The sequence below is a fragment of the Gopherus evgoodei genome, chromosome 6 (assembly GCF_007399415.2).
Source record: "Gopherus evgoodei ecotype Sinaloan lineage chromosome 6, rGopEvg1_v1.p, whole genome shotgun sequence".
Classification (NCBI taxonomy): Eukaryota; Metazoa; Chordata; order Testudines; family Testudinidae; genus Gopherus; species Gopherus evgoodei.
Genome location: NC_044327.1, coordinates 136,233,824 through 136,255,812, shown reverse-complemented (window position 1 = coordinate 136,255,812; position 21,989 = coordinate 136,233,824). Strand labels below are relative to the sequence as shown.

Sequence of the window (21,989 nt, the reverse complement as noted above, 5' to 3'; positions counted from 1 at the left end):
CCCTCACCAGGGCCGGGCACAGGGCCCTGATGGGCAGGGCTGAGCTGGGCTCCCCTTGCCAGGGCCGGGCACAGGGCCCTGATGGGCAGAGCTGAGCCGGGCTCCCCTCGCCAGGGACAGGCACAGGGCCCCAATGGGCAGGGCAGAGCTGAGCCGGGCTCCCCTCGCCAGGGCCGGGCACAGGGCCCTGATGGGCAGAGCTGAGCCGGGCTCCCCTCACCAGGGCCGGGCACAGAGCCCCGATGGGCAGAGCTGATCCGGGCTCCCCTCGCCAGGTCCGGGCACAGTGCCCCAATGGGCAGGGCAGAGCTGAGCCGGGCTCCCCTCGCCAGGGCTGGGCACAGGGTCCTGATGGGCAGGGCTGAGCCGGGCTCCCCTCGCCAGGGCCGGGCACAGGGCCCTGATGGGCAGGGCTGAGCCGGGCTCCCCTCGCCAGGGCTGGGCACAGGGCCCTGATGGGCAGGGCTGAGCCGGGCTCCCCTCGCCAGGGACGGGCACAGGGCCCCAATGGGCAGGGCAAAGCTGAGCTGGGCTCCCCTTGCCAGGGCCGGGCACAGGGCCCTGATGGGCAGAGCTGAGCCGGGCTCCCCTCGCCAGGGCCGGGCACAGAGCCCTGATGGGCAGGGCTGAGCCAGGCTCCCCTCGCCAGGGCCGGGCACAGAGCCCCGATGGGCAGAGCTGAGCCGGGCTCCCCTCACCAGGGCCGGGCACAGAGCCCCGATGGGCAGAGCTGAGCCGGGCTCCCCTCGTCAGGGCCGGGCACAGTGCCCCAATGGGCAGGGCAGAGCTGAGCCGGGCTCCCCTCGCCAGGGCTGGGCACAGGGCCCTGATGGGCAGGGCTGAGCCGGGCTCCCCTCGCCAGGGCCGGGCACAGGGCCCTGATGGGCAGGGCTGAGCCGGGCTCCCCTTGCCAGGGCTGGGCACATAGCCCTGATGGGCAGGCCAGCAGCCAGCTCCCTGCTCACTTTCTCCTGCCCTGGCCCTGTTCCCCTCGGTCCCGGGCACGTTGAGGGGCCCCTGAGCATGAAGCCTGTGGCAGTGGTGGCCGGGGGCAGGAAAGCCGCCCACGACACATCTGTCTGTCCTCGCAAGGCCACTGTCATGTGCTCCATGCATGAGCCGCCAGCCATGACGGGGAAACCAGGGCCCGGCGGGTGTGTGCCGCATCACAGAGCAGCCAGGCACCGGCAGGGGGGCTCTGGCGCCTTTGGGGCAGCTCTGTGTGGGGCACATGACAGAGCAGCTGGAGCCCAGCGTGGCCAGCCTAGCCGGTGCCCTGTGCCCTGTGCCCGTGCTCTGTGGGAGTCCCTGTCTCCCCGGCTGGGCAGGTCTCCGCTGGGACTGCCCCCCGGGAGAGCTGCTAGGGCTGTGCTGAGCTGGCTGCCGCCCCCGCCTGCACTTGCCGGCCCAGCTGGCGTCTCTGGGGACGGAGGGGACGGAAACGTGCAGTGATACTTTCCATTTCACACCACGCCAGGCTGCGCGGGGGCGGGGGTGCTGCCGTCCCAGTGGCAGGGAGCATGGCTGCAGCCCAGGAGATGGCAGAGGGGGTCGTGTACGCCGACATCTCCTTCCCCCCACCTGCCCCGACAGCAGGTAATGGACCCCTCCCGCCTCTCAGAGGGCTAGGCCTGCGACAAAGGTGCTGGCGGCTTGGGAAGGGGACAGGGAGGCACTGGGGGGGTCATTAAAGCTGGGGTCACAGCCAAGGGACCCTCACTCTGGAGACACAGCCACCCTGCCCGTGAGACCTGCTGCTCTTGGGAGGTCTCGGAGCAGGGGCCAAGGCGCTGCGGATCTGACTTCTGTTCCCAGCTCTGTGGCCCTGGGTGAGCTCCAGCCCCTCTCCCTGCCTGGCCTTCCCCAGGCTGCAGCGGTGAGGGTGCTGAAGTGCTTCTCCCAGGGCCGGGGCCCTGACGCCTGGGAAGCTGTGAGCTCCCTGCTGGGCGGGCAGCCAGAGCGAGGGAAGGGGCAAAACACCCTATAGCAGAGACTCAACCAAAGGGGATTCCCTGACAGGGCAGCCTGGGCGGGCAGTCCTCCCCCAGCCTGACCCTGCCACACTCAGCCCCCCAGGCATCTCCCCGCCCCCAACAATCCGTGTGCTGGGACCCAGGGGGAACCCACCGTGCTGAGTCCCCCCCAGGGATCTCCCCCACCAGCAATCAGTGTGCTGGGACCCACGGGGAAACCACCGTGCTGAGTCCCCCCCAGGGATCTCCCCCACCAGCAATCAGTGTGCTGGGACCCAGGGGGAACCCACCATGCTGAGTCCCCCCCAGGGATCTCCCCCACCAGCAATCAGTGTGCTGGGACCCACGGGGAAACCACCATGCTGAGTCCCCCCCCAGGCATCTCCCCCACCCCAGCAATCCATGTGCTGGAACCCGGGGGAACCCACCATGCTGAGTTCCCCCCAAGGGATCTCCCCCCCCACCCCCACTGGCAATCCGTGTGCTGGGACCCACGGGGAACCCATCATGCTGAGTCCCTGCCCAGGGATCCGCCCCCACCACCAGCAATCCGTGTGCTGGGACCCAGGGGGAATTCACCATGCTGAGTCCCCCCCCAGGCATCTCCCCCACCGCAGTAATCCGTGTGCTGGAACCCGGGGGAACCCATCATGCTGAGTTCCCCCCAAGGGATCTCCCCCCCACCCCCACTGGCAATCCATGTGCTGGGACCCAGGGGGAACCCATCATGCTGAGTCCCTGCCCAGGGATCCGCCCCCCCCCCCACTGGCAATCCGTGTGCTGGGACCCAGGGGGAACCCACCATGCTGAGGCCTCCCGAAAGCTCCTCTAGTTGCTACCTGGGGGACCCTGCTGTCCAGAGCTCCCCCCAGCGGTGACCCAGCCGGACTCTTTCTCCTTTAGCCCCGCAGCAGCTTCCCTCGTCATCCTGGCGGCAGGTGGCTCTCGGCCTGGCTCTCCTGTGCATCCTGCTCCTGGCAGCGCTGCTCGGCCTGGGCCTGCACCTGCACCAGCACCGTGAGTATGGGCAGCGGCCAGGCACTGCAGTACCTGCCCCACATGGCCCAGGGGGGTCAGGATCCTGCTCGGAGCCAGGACCAGAGGGTCCCAGAGGACTAGCCCAGGGCAAGTAGCCACAAAGCAGCTGCATGGCATAGCCAGCTTCTGGCCTCCTCCCTCAGCCCCTCAAGAGGGGGAGCTGCAGCCCCCCCTTACCCCTCCCAGCACATCTAGGGGCGCTCTCACCAGCTGCTGCCTGGGCTGCAGGGTGGCAGATGAAATTCAATACAACCAATGCAAAGTTGTGCCCAGAGAAAGGAGTCACTCGAACTCCTCCACCAAACCTGCGTCTGCAAAACATCCACTGCAAAAGGCCCTGGCTGGAGAATTCTCCAGTGCCATCGTACAGCTCAGCGGGCCGCCCGCCAGCCCCTGGGATGCTGGCACTGCGCGGTCAGAGGGTGTTCAGAGACTAGCAATAGAGACCAGTCACCGCCTGGCCAGCTTGCCCTCAGAAGAGCTGAAAGGCTGAGCCTGTGCGGGATACGGAGGAGAGGCCTGAGAAGGACAAAGGGGCCCAGACTAACCTGCCGGGTAGGGATGGGACACTAGGAACTTCTCTTCTCCCTGGCTCATAACACAGGGGCAAGGGCTCTGCCAGGGAGTCTGAGGCAACAAACCTGAAACAGACAAGGAAACACCTTTGACGTGTACCTGGGGAACTCTCTGCCCCATGACACACTGAGCCCAAAAGCTCAGCAGGAACCAAATGAGGGTTAAACATTGCGTGGCTAACGCGGGCGCCCAGCGCTCCAGCAGAGAGGAGACGAGCTTTGAGATGGGATGTAATCCCTGTGACCGCAGGGCCTGAGCCCAGGCCTAACTGGCAGGATGGGGTAACTCCCTGTCCTGTCCCCTGACACAGCGGGTGCTGGGCAGTGCCAGAGCCAGGCAGCCAGGCTAGAGGGGTCCCTGGGCCGAGCCAGGCTGGCAATTCCTGTGTTCATAGTCTGCAACTTTAGGGCGAGTGGGGAGCTGTGCCCCGAAGCTGAGGAGCATGGAGGAGAGCCTCGAACACAGGCTGCAGCAGCAGGAGAGATTCCTGGCAGGTACGCGAGGGGGGCAGGGTCCTGGGAAAGACTTGGGGAGGGTCTCGCCGTCCCCCAGAGTCAGCCCGACTCCCAGCCCTGTAGGAGTGGGGAGCCCAGAGTCCTTCCCCACTGGCTGTGGGCACCCACAATCTAGGCCTCGTGTCTAACACTCCTGCACGCCCCCTCGCCCCCAGCTCTGCCTCGCTGCCCACCACCTCCTGGGCAGGAAGCAGCACCAAGCCCTGAACGGCCTGGGAGCCAGAGTGCTGGGAGACCCCCTGGCTCACCCTAGGACCCCCTTGGGGTGGGCCCCTCCGTGGCCGAGGCAGAGCAGTACGCGCCCCAGGGCTGGGGCAGGCAGGTCTGGAGCTCCCTCCTGCTCTGACTGGCCCTGCCGTAGTGTGGGCTGGGCTCCCTGGTTCTCTCCATACAGGGCGGTGCCGGTTCTGCCCAGCCGGCTGGCTCGAGGATGCTGGGAAGCGCTATTACTTTTCTTCGGCCAAGAGGGACTGGGCCAAGAGCAAAGAGGATTGTTGCTCCCGCGGCGCCCAGCTCGTCACCATCAGAGCCAATGCCACGCTGGTGAGTGCTCGGCGTGAGGGCCAGGCCAGCTGCACCGTGGGGCCATGGACTGGGGCGCTGCCCACGCAGCCCAGACCTGCTCCTGGCCTTGCACCCAGCCACCCTCCCCTCCCCGGCCATGGTGCTGAATGCTGGAGGAGCCGGCAAAGGGAGTACAGGCCCCTGCCCCACACTCTCCGGGGCAAGGCCTAGTGCAGGGAGGAGGGGTCTGGCACTGGGCTGGCCGGTTGTTGGCAGATTTCATTGGTCACTCCGGCACAGAGGATTTTGCCTTTGCCAGTGTAATTCCAGCATGTAGACAGAGGGGGCGTCCTTTCCACGCGGGGTGATGGGAGATCTCCAGGGAACACTCACATGCCACAGCGAGCAGAGCAGGCCCAGCAGGAGGCGCTCTCCCTGCACAGTCAGGGCTGCGTGGGGGGTGCTGCGCTGCAGGGGGGCCAGCAGGAGGCGCTCTCCCTGCACAGTCAGGGCTGCGTTGAGGGTGCTGCGCTGCAGGGTGCTCAGCAGGAGGCGCTCTCCCTGTGCAGTCAAGGCTGTGTTGGGGGGTGCTGCGCTGCAGGGGCCCCAGCAGGAGGCGCTCTCCTTGCACAGTCAGGGCTGCGTTGGGGGGTGCTGCGCTTCAGGGGGCCCTGCAGGATGCGCTCTCCCTGCGTAGTCAGGGCTGCGTTGGGGGGTGCTGCGCTGCAGGGAGCCCAGCAGGAGGCGCTCTCCCTGCATAGTCAAGGCTGCGTTGGGGGTGCTGCACTGCAGGGGGCTCAGCAGTAGGCGCTCTCCCTGTACAGTCAAGGCTGCGTTGGGGGTGCTGCGCTGCAGGGAGCCCAGCAGGAGGCGCTCTCCCTGCGCAGTCAGGGCTGCGTTGGGGGGGTGCTGCGCTGCAGGGAGCCCAGCAGGAGGCGCTCTCCCTGCGCAGTCAGGGCTGCGTTGGGGGGGTGCTGCGCTGCAGGGAGCCCAGCAGGAGGCGCTCTCCCTGCGCAGTCAGGGCTGCGTTGGGGGTGCTGCACTGCAGGGGGCTCAGCAGGAGGCGCTCTCCCTGCACAGTCAGGGCTGCATTCTGATACCGGGAAAACCTATGTCTGGTTCTGTCCCAGTTCTGGCCAGGAGACAACACAGCCCAAAAGAGGGTGTCGGTATAAACCGGGCGAGTGGGGTCCCTGTGTGGGGCGCTCCGAGGAGGGTGCTGGCCCGTGGGAGTCACTGCTGGCCCAGCGGAGCACCAGGGGTACGGTGCCACTAGAAGTGCCGTTCAGACACACAGTCAAGGCACCGACGGCCGTGCCCAGTGCAGGCGGCGTGAGAAGCACAGAGGCGCTGGGCATTTGCCCAAACCCCATTGTTGCCACTAGCTTACTAACAATGGTGGCTCCTGGCAGCAGGGCCGGCGTCCTTCCCTGCAGACAGAGCCCTGCGTTCTCCCAGCCTGCTGGGTTTGGGCCCAAGACCACAGCTGCTCACCAGGCAGATGGTTGTTCTGTGCAGGCAGGCAGTGCCCACACCTCTTGCCAGTGAGAGCCAGCTGCCCCTGGGATGGCGCCTGTCCACTCGTCCACACTGCTCTGCCTGCAGCTGCTTGGGCTGCGTAGCGCAGCGTGTGCGTGCGTGTGCACACGTGTGTGAGTATCTGCATGCATGTGACATGGAGCTGCGGCTCACACTCACCAGCTCCTTGTGTGGCAGGCCTTCCTGCAGCGCGTGTCCAAGAGCAACATGTTCCACATTGGGCTGAAGAAGGAACGTGCCAGACTTGACTGGAAGTGGGTGGACGGCTCCGTACTGAACAGGTGCGCCCCAGACCTCGGCCCCAGCGCCCTCCCCTACCAGGGCTGCCGAGAGAACTGCCCCCTGAGGCCTCCTCCAAGACCCTGGGGTGCTGGGATGCTCCCACATGCTCCTGCGAGGCAGAGGAGCTGCCCGCAGCCAGCTCTCCTCAGCTCCCCCACCCTCCCTGCCTGCTACGCAGGCTGCAGAGAGCTCCCGCCACCGCCCCACACACACATCCCCTCCACACTCAGAGAGGGGCCAGGAGCAGGGTCTCCAACAGGCTGTAGCTGATCCCTGGGGGCTCCCCTCACATCCTGTCCTGCCTGAACTGCGCTAACATGGCGGATTTGTTTGCACTCCCAGGTGCCCCCATGCTACAGCTGGCACCAGGAGGGGCAGTGCCCACCTTGCCCATGGCCTCAGCCAGGCTGTTGCAGAGCCAGGAGACCAGGCTACATGGGCCCATGGGCTCATGGTTTGTGACGATGCGCTTCTGGTGGGACCCAACTGAGAGTGCCAATTCAGAACCAATTGCTTAAACGGCAGTCACAGCCCCAGGCTGGGGTTTTTCCACCTCTTAAGGCAAACCAAACCAGCCAGACAAAGAGGACTTTGGTCTCACCCCACTGGCTAACCACAAGTCACACAAGCAATTTCCTTAGACACTCCAGTCTCCCAGTGTCACCACCAGTGCCACCCATCCTGGGGATGAATGGTTATGAAAACCAACACCCCAATAAAAGAGAAAATGGTTCTCTCGATCCCAAAGGACCAAGCCCCAGACCCAGGTCAATATACACATCAGATCTTACCCACAAATCACGCTGTTGCCAGTCCTTTAGAATCTAAAATCTAAAGGTTTATTCATAAAAGGAAAAAGATAGAGATGAGAGCTAGCATTGGTTAAATGGAATCAATTCCATACAGTAATGGCAAAGTTCTTAGTTCAGGCTTGTAGCAGTGATGGAGTAAACTGCAAGTTTAAATCAAGTCTCTGGAGAACATCCCCCACTGGGATGGGTCCTCAGTCCTTTGTGTAGAGCTTCAGTTTGTAGCAAAGTCCCTCCAGAGGTAAGAAGCAGGATTGAAGACAAGATGGAGATGAGGCATCAGCCTTAAATAGGCTTTTCCAGGTGTAAGAACACTTCTTTGTTCTTACTGTGGAAAATTACAGCAAAATGGAGTTTGCAGTCACATGGGCCAGTCCCTGCACACCCTGCTGAGTCACAAGGCGTATCTGCCTCCTCTCAATGGGTCAATTGTGTAGCTGATGGTCCTTAATGGGCCATCAAGCAGGCTGGGCAGAGCTAACACCAACTTGTCTGGGGTGTCACCCAGAAGCACAGCACAAATTTGAAATACAGACAGTATAGAGCCAATGCTCGTAAATTCAACTGAAAATGACACATGCACACAGACAGCATAGTCATAACCAGCAACCCATAACCTGGTCTTAGACACCTGATATGACCCCCTTTACATAAGATTTGGTGCCACTACAGGACCTTGGTTGCAACCATGTTCTATATGGTCCCAGTTTATATCAATAACATCACACCCCCAACGCAAAATTGATGCAGGAAGGAATGACACAAACATCACTGACTGCATCCCAAGAGCCCCCCATCCTTGGGTCTGTCTCACTACAGCTAGTGTTGGATTAGAAACCATAACAGTGTATAACAGAAATGGTTTATCAAAGTCATGTTCAATAACATGATTGAATCTCTTTACAAACTCAAGATAAAACTCAGTTTGAACAACAGTGGATTGGATCTGCTTTTGCCTAACAGAAGTCACTGGCTGATGGGGTGGGCTCTCTGTGCTAACAGCTATTAGCAAGTCTTTCTTCTCCCTGCCAGCCAGGTAATTTGCATCAACAAACACTAGCTTTTAATTTCTTAGCTGCTACCAGTTCCAAGGCTGGACTTTGTCTTACAGAGATACCACACAAATCCAAATAGTCTGAGGGTGAGAGTCTGTTTGCTTTCCCCTGCATCCTCAAGTGTTCGGCCATAAAACTGTTTTGCTCTGAAACACCAGTAACCATATTTCTCCTCAGAACCTGAAGCACAGACTGCTCACTCCAGAATCAGCATGGAGACAGTCCTGTCCCAACACCATAGTCCTCCCAACAAGCTGGCCACACACAGCCACGTGGTTATAGGGCTGCTCAACTTTCTTAACAGCTTCTACTCCATCTGAGACCTTCTCAAAGCTCCCCACACTGGATCTTTCAAAAGGAAAGTCAGTGGATCCATTCACAACAGAAAATTTCTGGCTGCTAGGAACTGAACCTTCCTTGATTAACTCACTTTCACACCCTGCAGTTGCAGTAAACTGCTTGCACAGATTATCAGGAGGATTCCTTTCCCTATGAGCTTTTCTAAGCAGCAATTCACCCCTCTCAGAACTTCTGCCCTTACCCTCTTCACCTAGGGCTTGCTCTAAAGGAACACTTCTCTGAGCCCCCACAGACTCTTTCTGGGTCTCCCTTACATCCAGAATCACCTCTGGCCCATCAGGCAGATTTCTACACAATCCCCTTTCAGGCAAACGTACAGACTTTCCAGCTAACAGGCTAGAAGCCTTCTCCTGTCCTTGGCCATGAACAGGTTCAGGAATCCTTTCCTTCTTGCTACAACTTGTCAAACTGTCAGTAGGTAACACAATTAAATCACCTTTTTGCTCTCCTTGTGCCCTGGCTAGGGTATCACCCTGAGCAGACAGAGGCCTTGGCTACACTGGCACTTTACAGCGCTGCAAGTTTCTCGCTCAGGGGTGTGAAAAAACACCCCCCTGAGCGCAGCAAGTTACAGCGCTGCAAAGCACCAGTGTAAACAGTGCCCCAGCGCTGGAAGCTAATCCCCACGGGGAGGTGGAGTACGTGCAGCGCTGGGAGAGCTCTCCCCCAGCACTGGTGCCGCGACCACACTCGCACTTCAAAGCGCTGCCGCGGCAGCTCTCCCGTGGCAGCGCTTTGAAGTTTCAAGTGTAGCCATACCCTGAGTTGCTACACCCTTTTCCAGCCACACATTAACAACTGGCAAACTACAAGCACCAGAATTGTCTGTCTCTGGGATTTTGCTACGACACTAACTGGATGCAACCTAGTCACAGTGCCATTCTCCCCAGCAGACATGAACTTAGGACCATTCCCTTCCTGGGCTTTAGCTGTGTTCACAACCAACTCTGAGGCAACTGCACTATTCTCAACCATCACAGGCTGAAAGGCACCTTCTGTCTACTCCACAGACACAGAAGAGCTGGAGACACATTCTCCTTCACCAGGCACACAGCTTGGGATCTCACTTCCCTTGTCCCAGCACACAGGGCTGTTCACAGACAACTGCTTGGAGACCGGGGTAGCTCCCTCCATCGGCAAGTCAATACCCCTGACAGACACAGGCACATTCCCTTCGCTGTCACACTTCTCCACGCAGGAAACAGGTAAAGGATAGGGACACTCATTTTCCACTATCCCTGTCTTCCCACACTGCTGACTAGACAAAGCCATCGGCTCACAAGGCTGCCTAGGCTCCTCCAAACTTTCCCTACCAGGCACATTGCCACTCCGAACAGATAAACTGCTGCTTTTTTCACTACACTGAGGGCTTGGCTACACTGGAGGTTTGCAGCGCTGGTGGTGGGTTTACAGCGCTGCAAGTTACTGACCGTCCATACTTGCAAGGCACATCCAGCGCTGCATCTCCCTGGCTGCAGCGCTGGCTGTACTCCTGCTCTGCCTGGGGTGTAGCGATTGCAGCACTGGTGATGCAGTGCTGCTCCGCCAGTGTGGCCACCAAAAGTGCTGTAATTGGCCTCCAGAGGTATTCGGAAGTATCCCAGAATGCCTGTTCAGCAACTCCCAACAGCGCTGCAAATGCTGCAAATGTGGCCACACTGCAGTGCTGTCCCTACACAGCTGTATGAAGACAGCTGTAACTCCCAGCGCTGTACAGCTGCAAGCGTAGCCAAACCCTAAGGCTATGGCTACACTTGAAACTTCAAAGCGCTGCCGTGGCAGCTCTTTGAAGTGCGAGTGTGGTGGCAGCGCCAGCGCTGGGAGAGCGCTCTCCCAGCTCTGCATGTACTCCACATCCTGATGGGGTTTACCTTGCAGCGCTGGGAGCCGCGCTCCCAGCGCTGCGGCACTGATTACACTGGCGCTTTACAGCGCTGTATCTTGCACCACTCGGGGGGTGTTTTTTCACACCCCTGAGCGTGAAAGTTGCAGCGCTGTAAAGCGCCAGTGTAGCCAAGGCCTGAGCTACTTCCAGCAAATCACCGTTACCCATTCCAGGTTCACTTTTACAAGCTGTACTAGCCACCAATCCATCACCCATCACAAATCTACCCTTTCCTTCCTCAGTTAGGGCTTCAACCTGATCATCTACTTGAATCTGCTCCTGAGGCCTTGGCTACACTGGCACTTTACAGCGCTGCAACTTTCGCGCTCAGGGGTGTGAAAAAACATCCCCCTGAGCGCTGCAAGATACAGCGCTGTAAAGCCTCCGTGTAATCAGTGCCGCAGCGCTGGGAGCGCGGCTCTCAGCGCTGCAAGCTCCACCCGTAGAGGATGTGGTTTATGTGCAGCGCTGGGAGAGCTCTCTCCCTGCGCTGGCGCTCCAACCACACTCAGACTTCAAATTTCAAGTGTAGCCATACCCTGAGAAACATTTTCCTCCCCAATGAGATCTTTCTGCTCTTGATCTAACTCCAGATTCACTTCTGAGACATCAGACAGACATTCAGAAACTCCATTCACAGACACACTGCTTTCTTGCACAGACAAACAGCTATTACCCACCAGGTTAGACTCCCCCTCTCCCTGGCCATAGCAAAACTGGTTACACACAGAAAACTGCCCAGAGTAATACCACATGTCAACATAGTTATAAACTGGACTTCCAGGAGGATACAGTTTCTGCTCTTCTTCCCTTGCTTCTTTGACTTGGAGCTGGAGTCTGGCAGTTTCTTGCTGCATCTTGTGAGTCTCCTGTTCAGTAGGCAGCAGCTCCAGACGCCCCTTACAAGCTCTTTCTTCTCTCTTAGCAGTTTCTTTCTTTCTCTCAGCAGCCTCTTTCTCCAGCTGGGCCAAGGCTGCTCCTCTTCCATTCAAATTTCTGCCAGTTTTTGCTCATGTTCAAACCACAGGCTGTCCATCAGGGCTTGCAGTTTCATTGCTTTTGCTGTAGGTTTCTGGCTCATGGTCACTGATCTTTAACCAACCAAACTTCAATCCCAAATTTCAGATTTGGATAGCGCGGGGTTCTGAGCCAAAGCTTAATTGACCTGGTTCTGTGGATCCTAGCACGACTACGCCACTGTGACAGTGCAGTTCTGGCAGGACCCAACTGAGAGTGCCAATTCAGGACCAATTGCTCAAACAGGGCAGTCACAGCCCCAGGCTGGGGTTTTTCCATCTCTAAGGCAAACCAAACCAGCCAGACAGAGAGGACTTTGGTCTCACCCCACTGGCTAACCACAAGTCACACAAGCAATTCCCTTAGACACTCCAGCTTTCCAGTATCACCACCAGTGCCACTCGTCTTGGGGATGAATGGTTATGAAAACAAATACCCCAATAAGAGAAAAAAGGTTCTCCTGATCCCAAAGGACCAAGCCCCAGACCCAGGTCAATATACACATCAGATCTTACCCACAAATCACGCTGTTGCCAATCCTTTAGACTCTAAAATCTAAAGGTTTATTCATAAAGGGAAAAAGATAGAGATGAGAGCTAGAATTGGTTAAATGGAATCAATTCCATACAGTGATGGGAAAGTTCTTAGTTCAGGCTTGTAGCGGTGATGGAGTAAACTGCAGGTTCAAATCAAGTCTCTGGAGAACATCCCCCACTGGGATGGGTCATTCAGTCCTTTGTCCAGAGCTTTAGTTTGTAGCAAAGTCCCTCCAGAGGTAAGAAGCAGGACCAAAGATCAGGTGGAGATGAGGCCTCAGCCTTTTATAGTATTTTCCAGGTGTAAGAACCTCTTTGTCCTTACTGTGGAAAATTACAGCAAAATGGAGTCTGGAGATTATATCAATAACATCACATGGTTCTCATCTGGTTTCTGGGGCCCCAGTCCAGGTCTGTCAGAGCCCCTGTGGGGTGGAGGGTTAGGTGTTGCCCCCAGGGATCTCCGTGAAGGAGGCCCCAGGATAGGTCCTGATGGAGCAGTCGCTGACGCTGCCTGTTGTGTTCTCTCTGCCCAGGCTCTTCCTTGTGACGCGCTCCACCACCTCCTACCTGGCCTGTGGGAGGGTGTCGGGCCGAGGGCTGTCGGACGGGTTGTGCACAGACGCCTGCCGCTGGATCTGTGAGCAGAGTGCCCTCACCTTGCAGTGGGGCCTCGGCTCTGCCCCTCCCACTTTCCTGTGGGGGAACACGACCTACACCTGCATCGATCCCCAGTGAGAGCGGCCAAGGGCCCAACCCCGGGACCCTGCCCCTGGTGACCTGCTCCCCTCTACTCCCAGTCCTCCTCCCCTCAGGACCCTGGTGACCCATACACCCCCACCCCCAGGAGCCTGCTGCACTGTCTCCCCTGCCCAGACTGGCCCCCACCAGGAAGCCTGCTGCCCAGGCCCAGACCCCCCCCAAACGGAGGCCCCACACTCCTGCCTCCCCCGGTCCCAGCTGCCCAGGACATGCCCTGCAGCGTGTGCTCTGCCGCACTAGACCATGACAGCACTGGCTGTGTCTGATCCCGGGCTGGAGCGCAGGGCAAGGCTGAGCACGGCGCGGCATCGACACACGAACAGCAGCAGCTCCTGGCACATCCCAGCCTCAGCCCAGGTTCCTGCTGGCCCAGACTGCGGCTGTCGCCTGCCCCGGGGTTGGGGCTCCCATGAGCCCGTCAGGCCCATGCTCCACTCCGTCCAGCAGCCCCAGGTACTGCCCAGGCCCTAACCGTCAGAGCAATTACCAGGTCAATCCCCCGCTCCGTCAGAGCCAGAACGTCACTCTCTGGCCCCCTGACAGCTGCACTCCTCTGGGACAATGCAGACCGCAGGGTCCAGGTGTGACGCAGTGGGGAGTGGGGCGGATTGACCAGGGAACGTGTCTAGTTTAGCTGGGACTGTCTGCATGGGGAATGGGAGAGCAAGGGGTGACTTTAGGTGAAGGATGGTACCTGAGCCTCTAACCTGAGCCAGGAGGGGGGTAGGAGCCAGGTGACACCTTTGCCTGGGAAAATGGACAAAGGCTGGAGGGGGAGCCAGGGGCAGGGGGAGTGAGATGGGTGGAAGGGTTGTTTTTTTTCAGTCTTGGGCTGGCTGGGGAATCGGACGGAAATCTGAGGTTGGGGTCTAAGCTCCCTATCCCCAAGATGGACCTGGCTGAGGGGTCCTGTGTTCTGTACCTACAAACCCTGCTTGGGACTGTGTTCCTGGCATCTAATAAACCTTCTGTGTTACTGACTGGCTGAGAGTCACGGTGAATCGCAGGAAGCCGGGGGTGCCAGGCCCTGACTCCCCCACGCTCTGTGACACCAGGGCACAGCGCGTGAGCTGGGACCCAGCATGCCTGGGTGAGGGGACCGGCTGCGGTATGAGCTTCCGGAGATCAAGTGAATCTGGAGTCGGAGCCTCTCTAGGGAACTCTGCAACACCTTCCTCTGTGACAAGGCTTTCCCCACATCAGAAACTCTCGCAATGCTGAGTCCCACTCCCCCAACCCCTGGCCCTGCCCCAAGCACAGATTCTATCCCCAAAGGGAAGAGTGCCAGAGGCTCCATGAAGCCCCCCAGGGACTGCGCTGTCGCTCTAGATTTGATGGAGAAGGCTCCTAGATGCAACAGTGATGGGCAGCAGCAGGGCTGTCCTTAGGATTTATGGGGCCCTAGGCAGTATTATTAAACTGGTGCCCCTATGCCGGATGGCAGCCCAAGCTCACAGCTGGTGGGGGAGGGGGAGGAGGGACTTGACAGCAAAGGATAATGAGATGCCCAGCCTGCCTCATGGTGGCGGAGAGTCACAGTTCCCCGCAGAGACTTCCATGCACTCTCCTTCATGCAGAATGGGCATGAAGAAAGTACCTAATTAAAAGCACTAAAATTTGGGAATAAAAAATGTCAGTCACAGGTTTTTTGATATGCCCTGAAGTTTGTCAGATTTATTTGCAAAAACTTCATAGCAAGGGGGAGTCAGCTGTCTTGCTGAATACAACATTACATATAATGGAATACATGATGCAGCTCTTCTCTGTTTTACATTTTCTTCATCAGTATTTCTAAGTTGAATTTATATTTTAAATGTACTCAAATCTTAAGCCAGCGTTCCAGATTACTACATATTTAACTCACTGAAACAAAGACATTCTTTTAAATTAATCAGAGAGGTTTAGTGTGTTCATAACAATGTTCATTGCTTTTAGAAAAAGGGAACAGTAATTTACTTTGTGTGATCTCCATAACAAGAGACATGGTTATGAAATTTCACCAACTTTAAAAAAAATATGTTTCCAAAGATTTTAGGTATAACAAGGATTTTGTCTTACTAAGGTACTGATTTTGCTGGAGGGTTCTTTTAAAACTAGTTCATTGGATAGTCAGAAGTAAAGAAAGGGAACTCTTTGTCCAGCTATCTGGAAGAGAAGGACTGTTGTCCCTTTAAGGGCTCTCTTCAGTGGGGAGTGGGGGGAGAGGTGGTGAAGGGATGGACAGAAAGGACAGGAAGACTTGGAAGCACTTTTTTTTTTAACTATAGTAATTAAAATGTGTATTTTAGATAAGGGAGGTCTTTTGAAGGATTTATTTAAAAAACTATGTGTGAAGATCCACACATTTAAGGCTAAAGATGATTGTGCATCTAAAACTCTATGCAAGCATTTTTTAGAAATGTGATTTTATAATCTTCACCAGCTCACTAATGAAATATTTTTAAAGCAAATTTTAAACTAAGGTCCTGTAGACTGACATGTTCTGTGTAAATATTACATTAATGCACAACTGTTTTTGTCAATAAAGTCAGAAACTGACAGTATAAAAATTTATTTGGGCATAAGCTTTCGTGGACATCTGATGAAATGGGTTCTAGTCCACAAAAGCTTATGCCCAAATAATTTGTTAGTCTTTGAGGTGACACAAGGACTGGTCCTTGTTTTTGCTGATGCAGACTAACAGGACTATCACTCTGAAACCTGTCAGTATATACCTTGGGGTTGGCAAATGCCTGTTAAATGGCTTTATTACCTCTTGAATGTCTCTTTAACAGTTTCAATGTTGTGCTAATAGGTCTGGCAGGCTGGAGGTTTTTTCACTTTTAACTACTAGATTCCCTCCCAAGGAAGACTCACCAGGCTAGAGCAGCCATCTGTGGGAGCCTGCAGGAAGGGTCAGAACAGGGATAGGAAAACAAGAGGGTGGACACTAAGACCCAGTGGTGCCCCAAATTTTCAGGTGCCCTACGCAGCTGCCTATGTTTCCTATGCCTAAGGACGGCCCTGGGCAGCTGCAGCAGCCTGGGGGCGCGGGGGGCTATTTCCTCCACCTCTATACCGCTCACCAATAAACCCTGAAAATGTTGCCCTGTCACCTCCTCTGGGGAGCCGGTGTGTCAGGGAGGGGGGACCCTGCATCGATCCCATTGAGCGTATCCAGGGATCCTCTCCCCCACGCAGCCACTGGGGCTCAGAGCCCAGCCGCAGCGTGGAGCATCAGTCCACACCCACCTCTCAGCAGAGGGTGAGCGACAGGCACCCGGCTGGCGGCTCCTCCCAGGGCAGCACAGAGCCAGGCAGTAGCTGAGCCCCCTGTCCCAGGCCTTTTCTGGGGCCAGGCCTCTGCTGGCTGGGGCTGCTGGGCTCGCTGGACTCACCCACGCTGCCAGGATGGGCAGTAGCCTGCACCAGAGAGGCTCCTGGGTAGCAGGCGAGGGGCCCCCGGCTCACTCATGCGAGGGACGTTCCATTGCCCGTGCGCCAGCAGAGGCTGGATAGCGGAGCGGGAGGCGGGGTGCTGGGCTCGTGCTGGGGAGGGCGCGGTGCTGGCGGGTGTGTGTGGGTGTGGGTGTGCACGTCTGGCTGACTTGCAGTCCCACCCAGAGGCAGCTGAAAGCTGCAGCAACTGAGGCAGAGCAGAGCCAGGCTGCACTGCAGCATCCCTGTGCCAGCGCCCAGTCTCCCCACCACCGGTGCCATGGCCTGAGCTGCCGGCAGAGCCAGGGCGGAGAGCTGTACCTGCAGAGCCGGGGGGAGCCAGGGAGCCAGCCCTGGTGAATTCGGGACGAGCAGCAGAAGCCACGTGGCTGGGGACTGATGCTGCCCTGGCCAGGAGAAAGGCCAACGTGAAGTGGGAGCAATGGAGAAAACTGGGGGCCCTCATGTCCCTGGGAGAAATGTCCCCCTGCGAGGCAGACGCAGGCCAGAGCCCCAGGCAGACAAGGAGCCCGTCAATGGGCCAGACCCCCAGGGGTCTCACTCTTCCTCCACAATAAGCCACGTGGTGTCACTGCCTCTTAGACTGAGTCTCTGGGGGTCCAGCCCCCCTCTTCGCACTGTGAGCTCTGCCCAGCGAATCCAACTGAGACAGACCCTGGGAGAGACGCGTCCACTCTTCAGTGAGTGACACACCCAGCCAGTGCCTGCAGTGACAAATTGGGAATACTTTGTAATTGTATGAAGCCTGTGTGTGCCTCAGTTTCCCCTATCTGCTGCATTATTACCTGGTGAATGGAAGGGGACTGTTTGCTCTCAGGGCAGGTGAACAGACATAGGGGTGGGACTAGCTCTCTGGGCCTTAATCCCCACATCAGTGGAGCATCTGAGAAGACACGGGCAGATCCAATCGCCAAGACATTGGAGCCTAACAACCGAGTGGGGTATGGACTGTCCCACTCTCCTTAGGGAAACTGAACAATCCCCAGCTGGAGACAAGGACTGGGATGTGAGGTGGGCAATCAGAGCTGGCAGGAGTCGGGCTGTCACCTCGAGTCTGACCTACAAGATCAGACAGAGACAGACAGAGCTTGCCCCAACGGTTCCCTACGGTGTGGCTGGGCTCTGGCCTGGCCAGATAGGACGATGCTCCAACCGTCAATTCTCTGGGCTACCCTAAGGCCTCCCTGTGCTGTGTCCAGGGGTCACAGAGTGTGGGGGAGAAAGGGCCCTGCATCCCCGGTTTCCTGCGATTCACTGTGACTCTCAGCCAGCCAGTAAACCAGAAGGTTTATTTAGATGACAGGAACACAGTCCCAGACAGGTCTTGCAGGTACAGACAACAGGATTGTCACGATGCGGTTCTGGCGGGACCCAACTGAGAGGGCCAATTCAGGACCAATTGCATAAACAGGGCAGTTACAGCCCCAGGCTGGGGTTTTTCCACCTCTAAGGCAAACCAAACCAGCCAGCCAAAGAGGACTTTGGTCTCACCCCACTGGCTAACCACAAGTCACACAAGCAATTTCCTTAGACACTCCAGTCTCCCAGTGTCGCCACCAGTGCCACCCATCCTGGGGATGAATGGTTATGAAAACCAACACCCCAATAAAAGAAAAAGGTTCTCTCGATCCCAAAGAATCAAGCCCCAGACCCAGGTCAATATACACATCAGATCTTACCCACAAAGCATGCTGTTGCCAATCCTTTAGAATCTAAAATCTAAAGGTTTATTCATAAAGGGAAAAAGGTAGAGCTGAGAGCTAGAATTGGTTAAATGGAATCAATTATATCCAGTAATGGCAAATTTCTTGGTTCAGGCTTGTAGCAGTGATGGAGTAAACTGCAGGTTCAAATCAAGTCTCTGGAGTCCATGCCCCGCTGGGATGGGTCATCAGTCCCTTGTGTAGAGCTTCAATTTGTAGCAAAGTCCCTCCAGAGGTAAGAAGCAGGATTGAAGACAAGATGGAGATGAGGCATCAGCCTTAAATAGGCTTTTCCAGGTGTAAGAACACTTCTTTGTTCTTACTGTGGAAAATTACAGCAAAATGGAGTTTGCAGTCACATGGGCAAGTCCCTGCACACCCTGCTGAGTTACAAGGCGTATCTGCCTTCTCTCTATGGGTCAATTGTGTAGCTGATGGTCCTTAATGGGCCGTCAAGCAGGCTGAGCAGAGCTAACACCAACTTGTCTGGGAAGTTTCCCAGAACTACAGCACCAATTTGAAATACAGACAGTATAGAGCCAATGCTTGTAAATTCAACTGAAAATGACACATGCACACTGGACAGTCTCTACGGAAAAGGATAAATGGACACAAATCAGACATTAGGAATGGCAATATACAAAAACCTGTAGGAGAGCACTTCAACCTCCCTGGCCACACTATAGCAGACCTTAAGGTGGCCATCCTGCAGCAAAAAAACTTCAGGACCAGACTTCAAAGAGAAACTGCTGAGCTTCAGTTCATCGCAAATTTGACACCATCAGCTCAGGATTAAACAAAGACTGTGAATGGCTTGCCAACTACAGAACCAGTTTCTCCTCCCTTGGTTTTCACACCTCAACTGCTAGAACAGGGCCTCATCTTCCCTGATTGAACTGACCTCGTTATCGCTATACTGATGCTTGCCTGCATATTTATACCTGTCTCTGGAACTTTCCATTACATGCATCCGACGAAGTGGGTATTCACCCACGAAAGCTCATGCTCCAAAACGTCTGTTAGTCTATAAGGTGCCACAGGATTCTTTGCTGCTTTTACAGATCCAGACTAACACGGCTACCCTCTGATACTTGACACCATGCAAGGCACTGCATTTAGCCGTATGGAATGGAAATCCATCAACCTCATGAAGAAAGTTGCACAAATACAGACAGATATCATCTTCCTTTCCAAATGCAAACGGATGGACATCATACCAAATGGACTAAAGGTAAAAAATCCGCTGCTATCTACATACTACACAGACCACAGTGAGAGATTATGTCATACTCTATCAAAAAAACTGAGGAACCACCTGATCAGCATCCTATACAGCAAACAGGAAAACATCAAAAAAGAGCTCTCCAACCTGGAGACTCTCATTAATAACCAAACTTCTATACAAACGGACTTCACTAGAATAAGACAGGAGATCTACATTACTCACTTCACCTCTCTTCAAAGGAAAAAGGACTGTAAGCTGTCTAAACTCCTACCTGCCACATGGGGCCACAACAGTGGTACCCCTAGCCCACCCAGCAATATCGTCAATCTATCCAACTACACACTCAGCCCAGAAGAAAAGTCTGTCCTATCTCGGGGACTCTCTTTCTGCCCTGCCACCCCCACCAACATGATACAGTTCTGTGGCGATCTGGAAGCCTACTTTCGCCGTCTCCGACTCAAAGAATACTTCCAGGACAACACTGAACAGCTCACTGATACACGGGTGCCCTCCCACCAACAGCACAAGAAGAAGAACTCCACATGGACTCCTCCAGAGGGTCGAAATGACAGCCTTGACCTATACATTGAATGCTTCCGCCGGCGTGCACAGGCAGAAATCGTGGAACAACATCGCTTGCCTCACAACCTAAGCCGTGCAGAACGCAATGCCATCCACAGCCTCAGAAACCACCCTGACATTATCATCAAAGAGGCTGATAAAGGAGGTGCCGTTGTCATCATGAACAGGTCTGACTACCAAAAGGAGGCAGCCAGACAACTCTCCAATACCAAATTCTACAGACCACTTCCCTCAGATCCCACTGAGGAATACACTAAGAAACTACAGCATCTACTCAGGACACTCCCTACACTAACACCAGAAGAAATCAACATACCCCTAGAGCCCCGACCAGGGTTATTCTATCTACTACCCAAGATCCACAAACCCAGAAATCCTGGACGCCCCGTCATCTCGGGCATTGGCACTCTCACTGAAGGACTGTCTGGATATGTGGACTCTCTACTCAGACCCTATGCCACCAGCACTCCCAGATATCTCCGCGACACCACTGATTTCCTGAGGAAACTACAATGCATTGGTCACCTCCCAGAAAACACCATCCTAGCCACCATGGATGTAGAGGCTCTCTACACAAACATCGCACACACAGATGGAATACAAGCTGTCAGGAACACCATCCCTGATGATGCCACAGCACAACTGGCTGCTGAGCTCTGTGCCTTTATACTTACACACAACTATTTCAAATTTGATGACAATATATATCTCCAGATCAGTGGCACTGCTATGGGCACCCGCATGGCCCCACAATATGCCAATATCTTCATGGCCGACCTGGAACAACGCTTCCTCAGCTCTCGTCCACTCACACCCCTTCTCTATCTACGCTACATTGATGACATCTTCATCATCTGGACCCATGGGAAGGAGACTCTGGAAAAATTCCACCATGATTTCAACAGCTTCCACCCCACCATCAACCTCAGCCTGGACCAATCTACACGGGAGGTCCACTTTCTTGACACCACGGTGCAAATAAGTGATGGTCACATTAACACAACCCTATATCGAAAACCCACCGACCGCTATGCCTACCTTCATGCCTCCAGCTTCCATCCTGGGCGCATCACACGATCCATTGTCTACAGCCAAGCACTGAGGTACAACCGCATCTGCTCTAACCCCTCAGACAGAGACCAACACCTACAAAATCTCCACCAAGCATTCTCAAAACTACAATACCCGCATGAGGAAATAAGGAAACAGATCAACAGAGCCAGACGTGTACCCAGAAGCCTCCTACTGCAAGACAAACCCAAGAAAGAAACCAACAGGACTCCACTGGCCATCACATACAGCCCCCAGCTAAAACCCCTCCAACGCATCATCAAGGATCTACAACCCATCCTGGACAATGATCCCACACTTTCACAGGCCTTGGGTGGCAGGCCAATCCTTGCCCACAGACAACCTGCCAACCTGAAACATATTCTCACCAGTAACTGCACACCGCACCATAGTAACTCTAGCTCAGGAACCAATCCATGCAACAAACCTCGATGCCAACTCTGCCCACATATCTACACCAGCGACACCATCACAGGACCTAACCAGATCAGCCACACCATCACCGGTTCATTCACCTGCACATCCACCAATGTAATATACGCCATCATATGCCAGCAATGCCCCTCTGCTATGTACATCGGCCAAACTGGACAGTCTCTACGGAAAAGGATAAATGGACACAAATCAGACATTAGGAATGGCAATATACAAAAACCTGTAGGAGAGCACTTCAACCTCCCTGGCCACACTATAGCAGACCTTAAGGTGCCATCCTGCAGCAAAAAAACTTCAGGACCAGACTTCAAAGAAAAACTGCTGAGCTTCAGTTCATCTGCAAATTTGACACCATCAGCTCAGGATTGAACAAAGACTGTGAATGGCTTGCCAATTACAGAACCAGTTTCTCCTCTCTTGGTTTTCACACCTTAACTGCTAGAACAGGGCCTCATCCTCCCTGATTGAACTGACCTCGTTATCTCTAGCTTGCTTGCTAGCACACATATATATACCTGCCCCTGGATATTTCCATTACATGCATCTGAGGAAGTGGGTATTCACCCACGAAAGCTCATGCTCCAAAACGTCTGTTAGTCTATAAGGTGCCACAGGATTCTTTGCTGCTTTTACATGCACACAGACAGCATAGTCGTAACCAGCAACCCATAACCTGGTCTTAGA

At 55.6% G+C, this 21,989-nt stretch overlaps 2 protein-coding genes across 2 annotated transcripts in view; both read left to right on the top strand.

Annotated features, from left to right (window-relative positions):
* Positions 1–1,468: 1,468 nt before the first annotated feature.
* On the top strand, positions 1,469–13,604 carry LOC115653513 (killer cell lectin-like receptor subfamily G member 1). The gene is made up of 6 exons (XM_030566881.1): positions 1,469–1,596; positions 2,877–2,990; positions 3,995–4,081; positions 4,497–4,645; positions 6,323–6,426; positions 12,626–13,604. The coding sequence occupies exons 1-6, from the start codon at positions 1,521–1,523 to the stop codon at positions 12,825–12,827; spliced, it is 732 nt and encodes a 243-aa protein (XP_030422741.1). The 5' UTR covers positions 1,469–1,520; the 3' UTR covers positions 12,828–13,604.
* Positions 13,095–21,989, top strand: part of LOC115654062 (B-cell differentiation antigen CD72-like) — a 59,057-nt gene continuing 50,162 nt past the window's right edge. The window contains exon 1 of the mRNA XM_030567997.1: positions 13,095–13,304. Within this exon, the coding sequence (XP_030423857.1) occupies positions 13,095–13,304 (210 nt within the window). The remainder of the gene's footprint in view (positions 13,305–21,989) is intronic.

Bases quoted from the DNA above. Each gene is read 5' to 3' on its own strand.
- LOC115653513 (XM_030566881.1), top strand. From the start codon at position 1,521: ATGGCTGCAGCCCAGGAGATGGCAGAGGGGGTCGTGTACGCCGACATC. The intron at 1,597-2,876 runs GTAATGGACCCC...TTTCTCCTTTAG, and splicing joins CCCACCTGCCCCGACAGCAG to CCCCGCAGCAGCTTCCCTCG. The intron at 2,991-3,994 runs GTGAGTATGGGC...CTGCAACTTTAG, and splicing joins CCTGCACCTGCACCAGCACC to GGCGAGTGGGGAGCTGTGCC.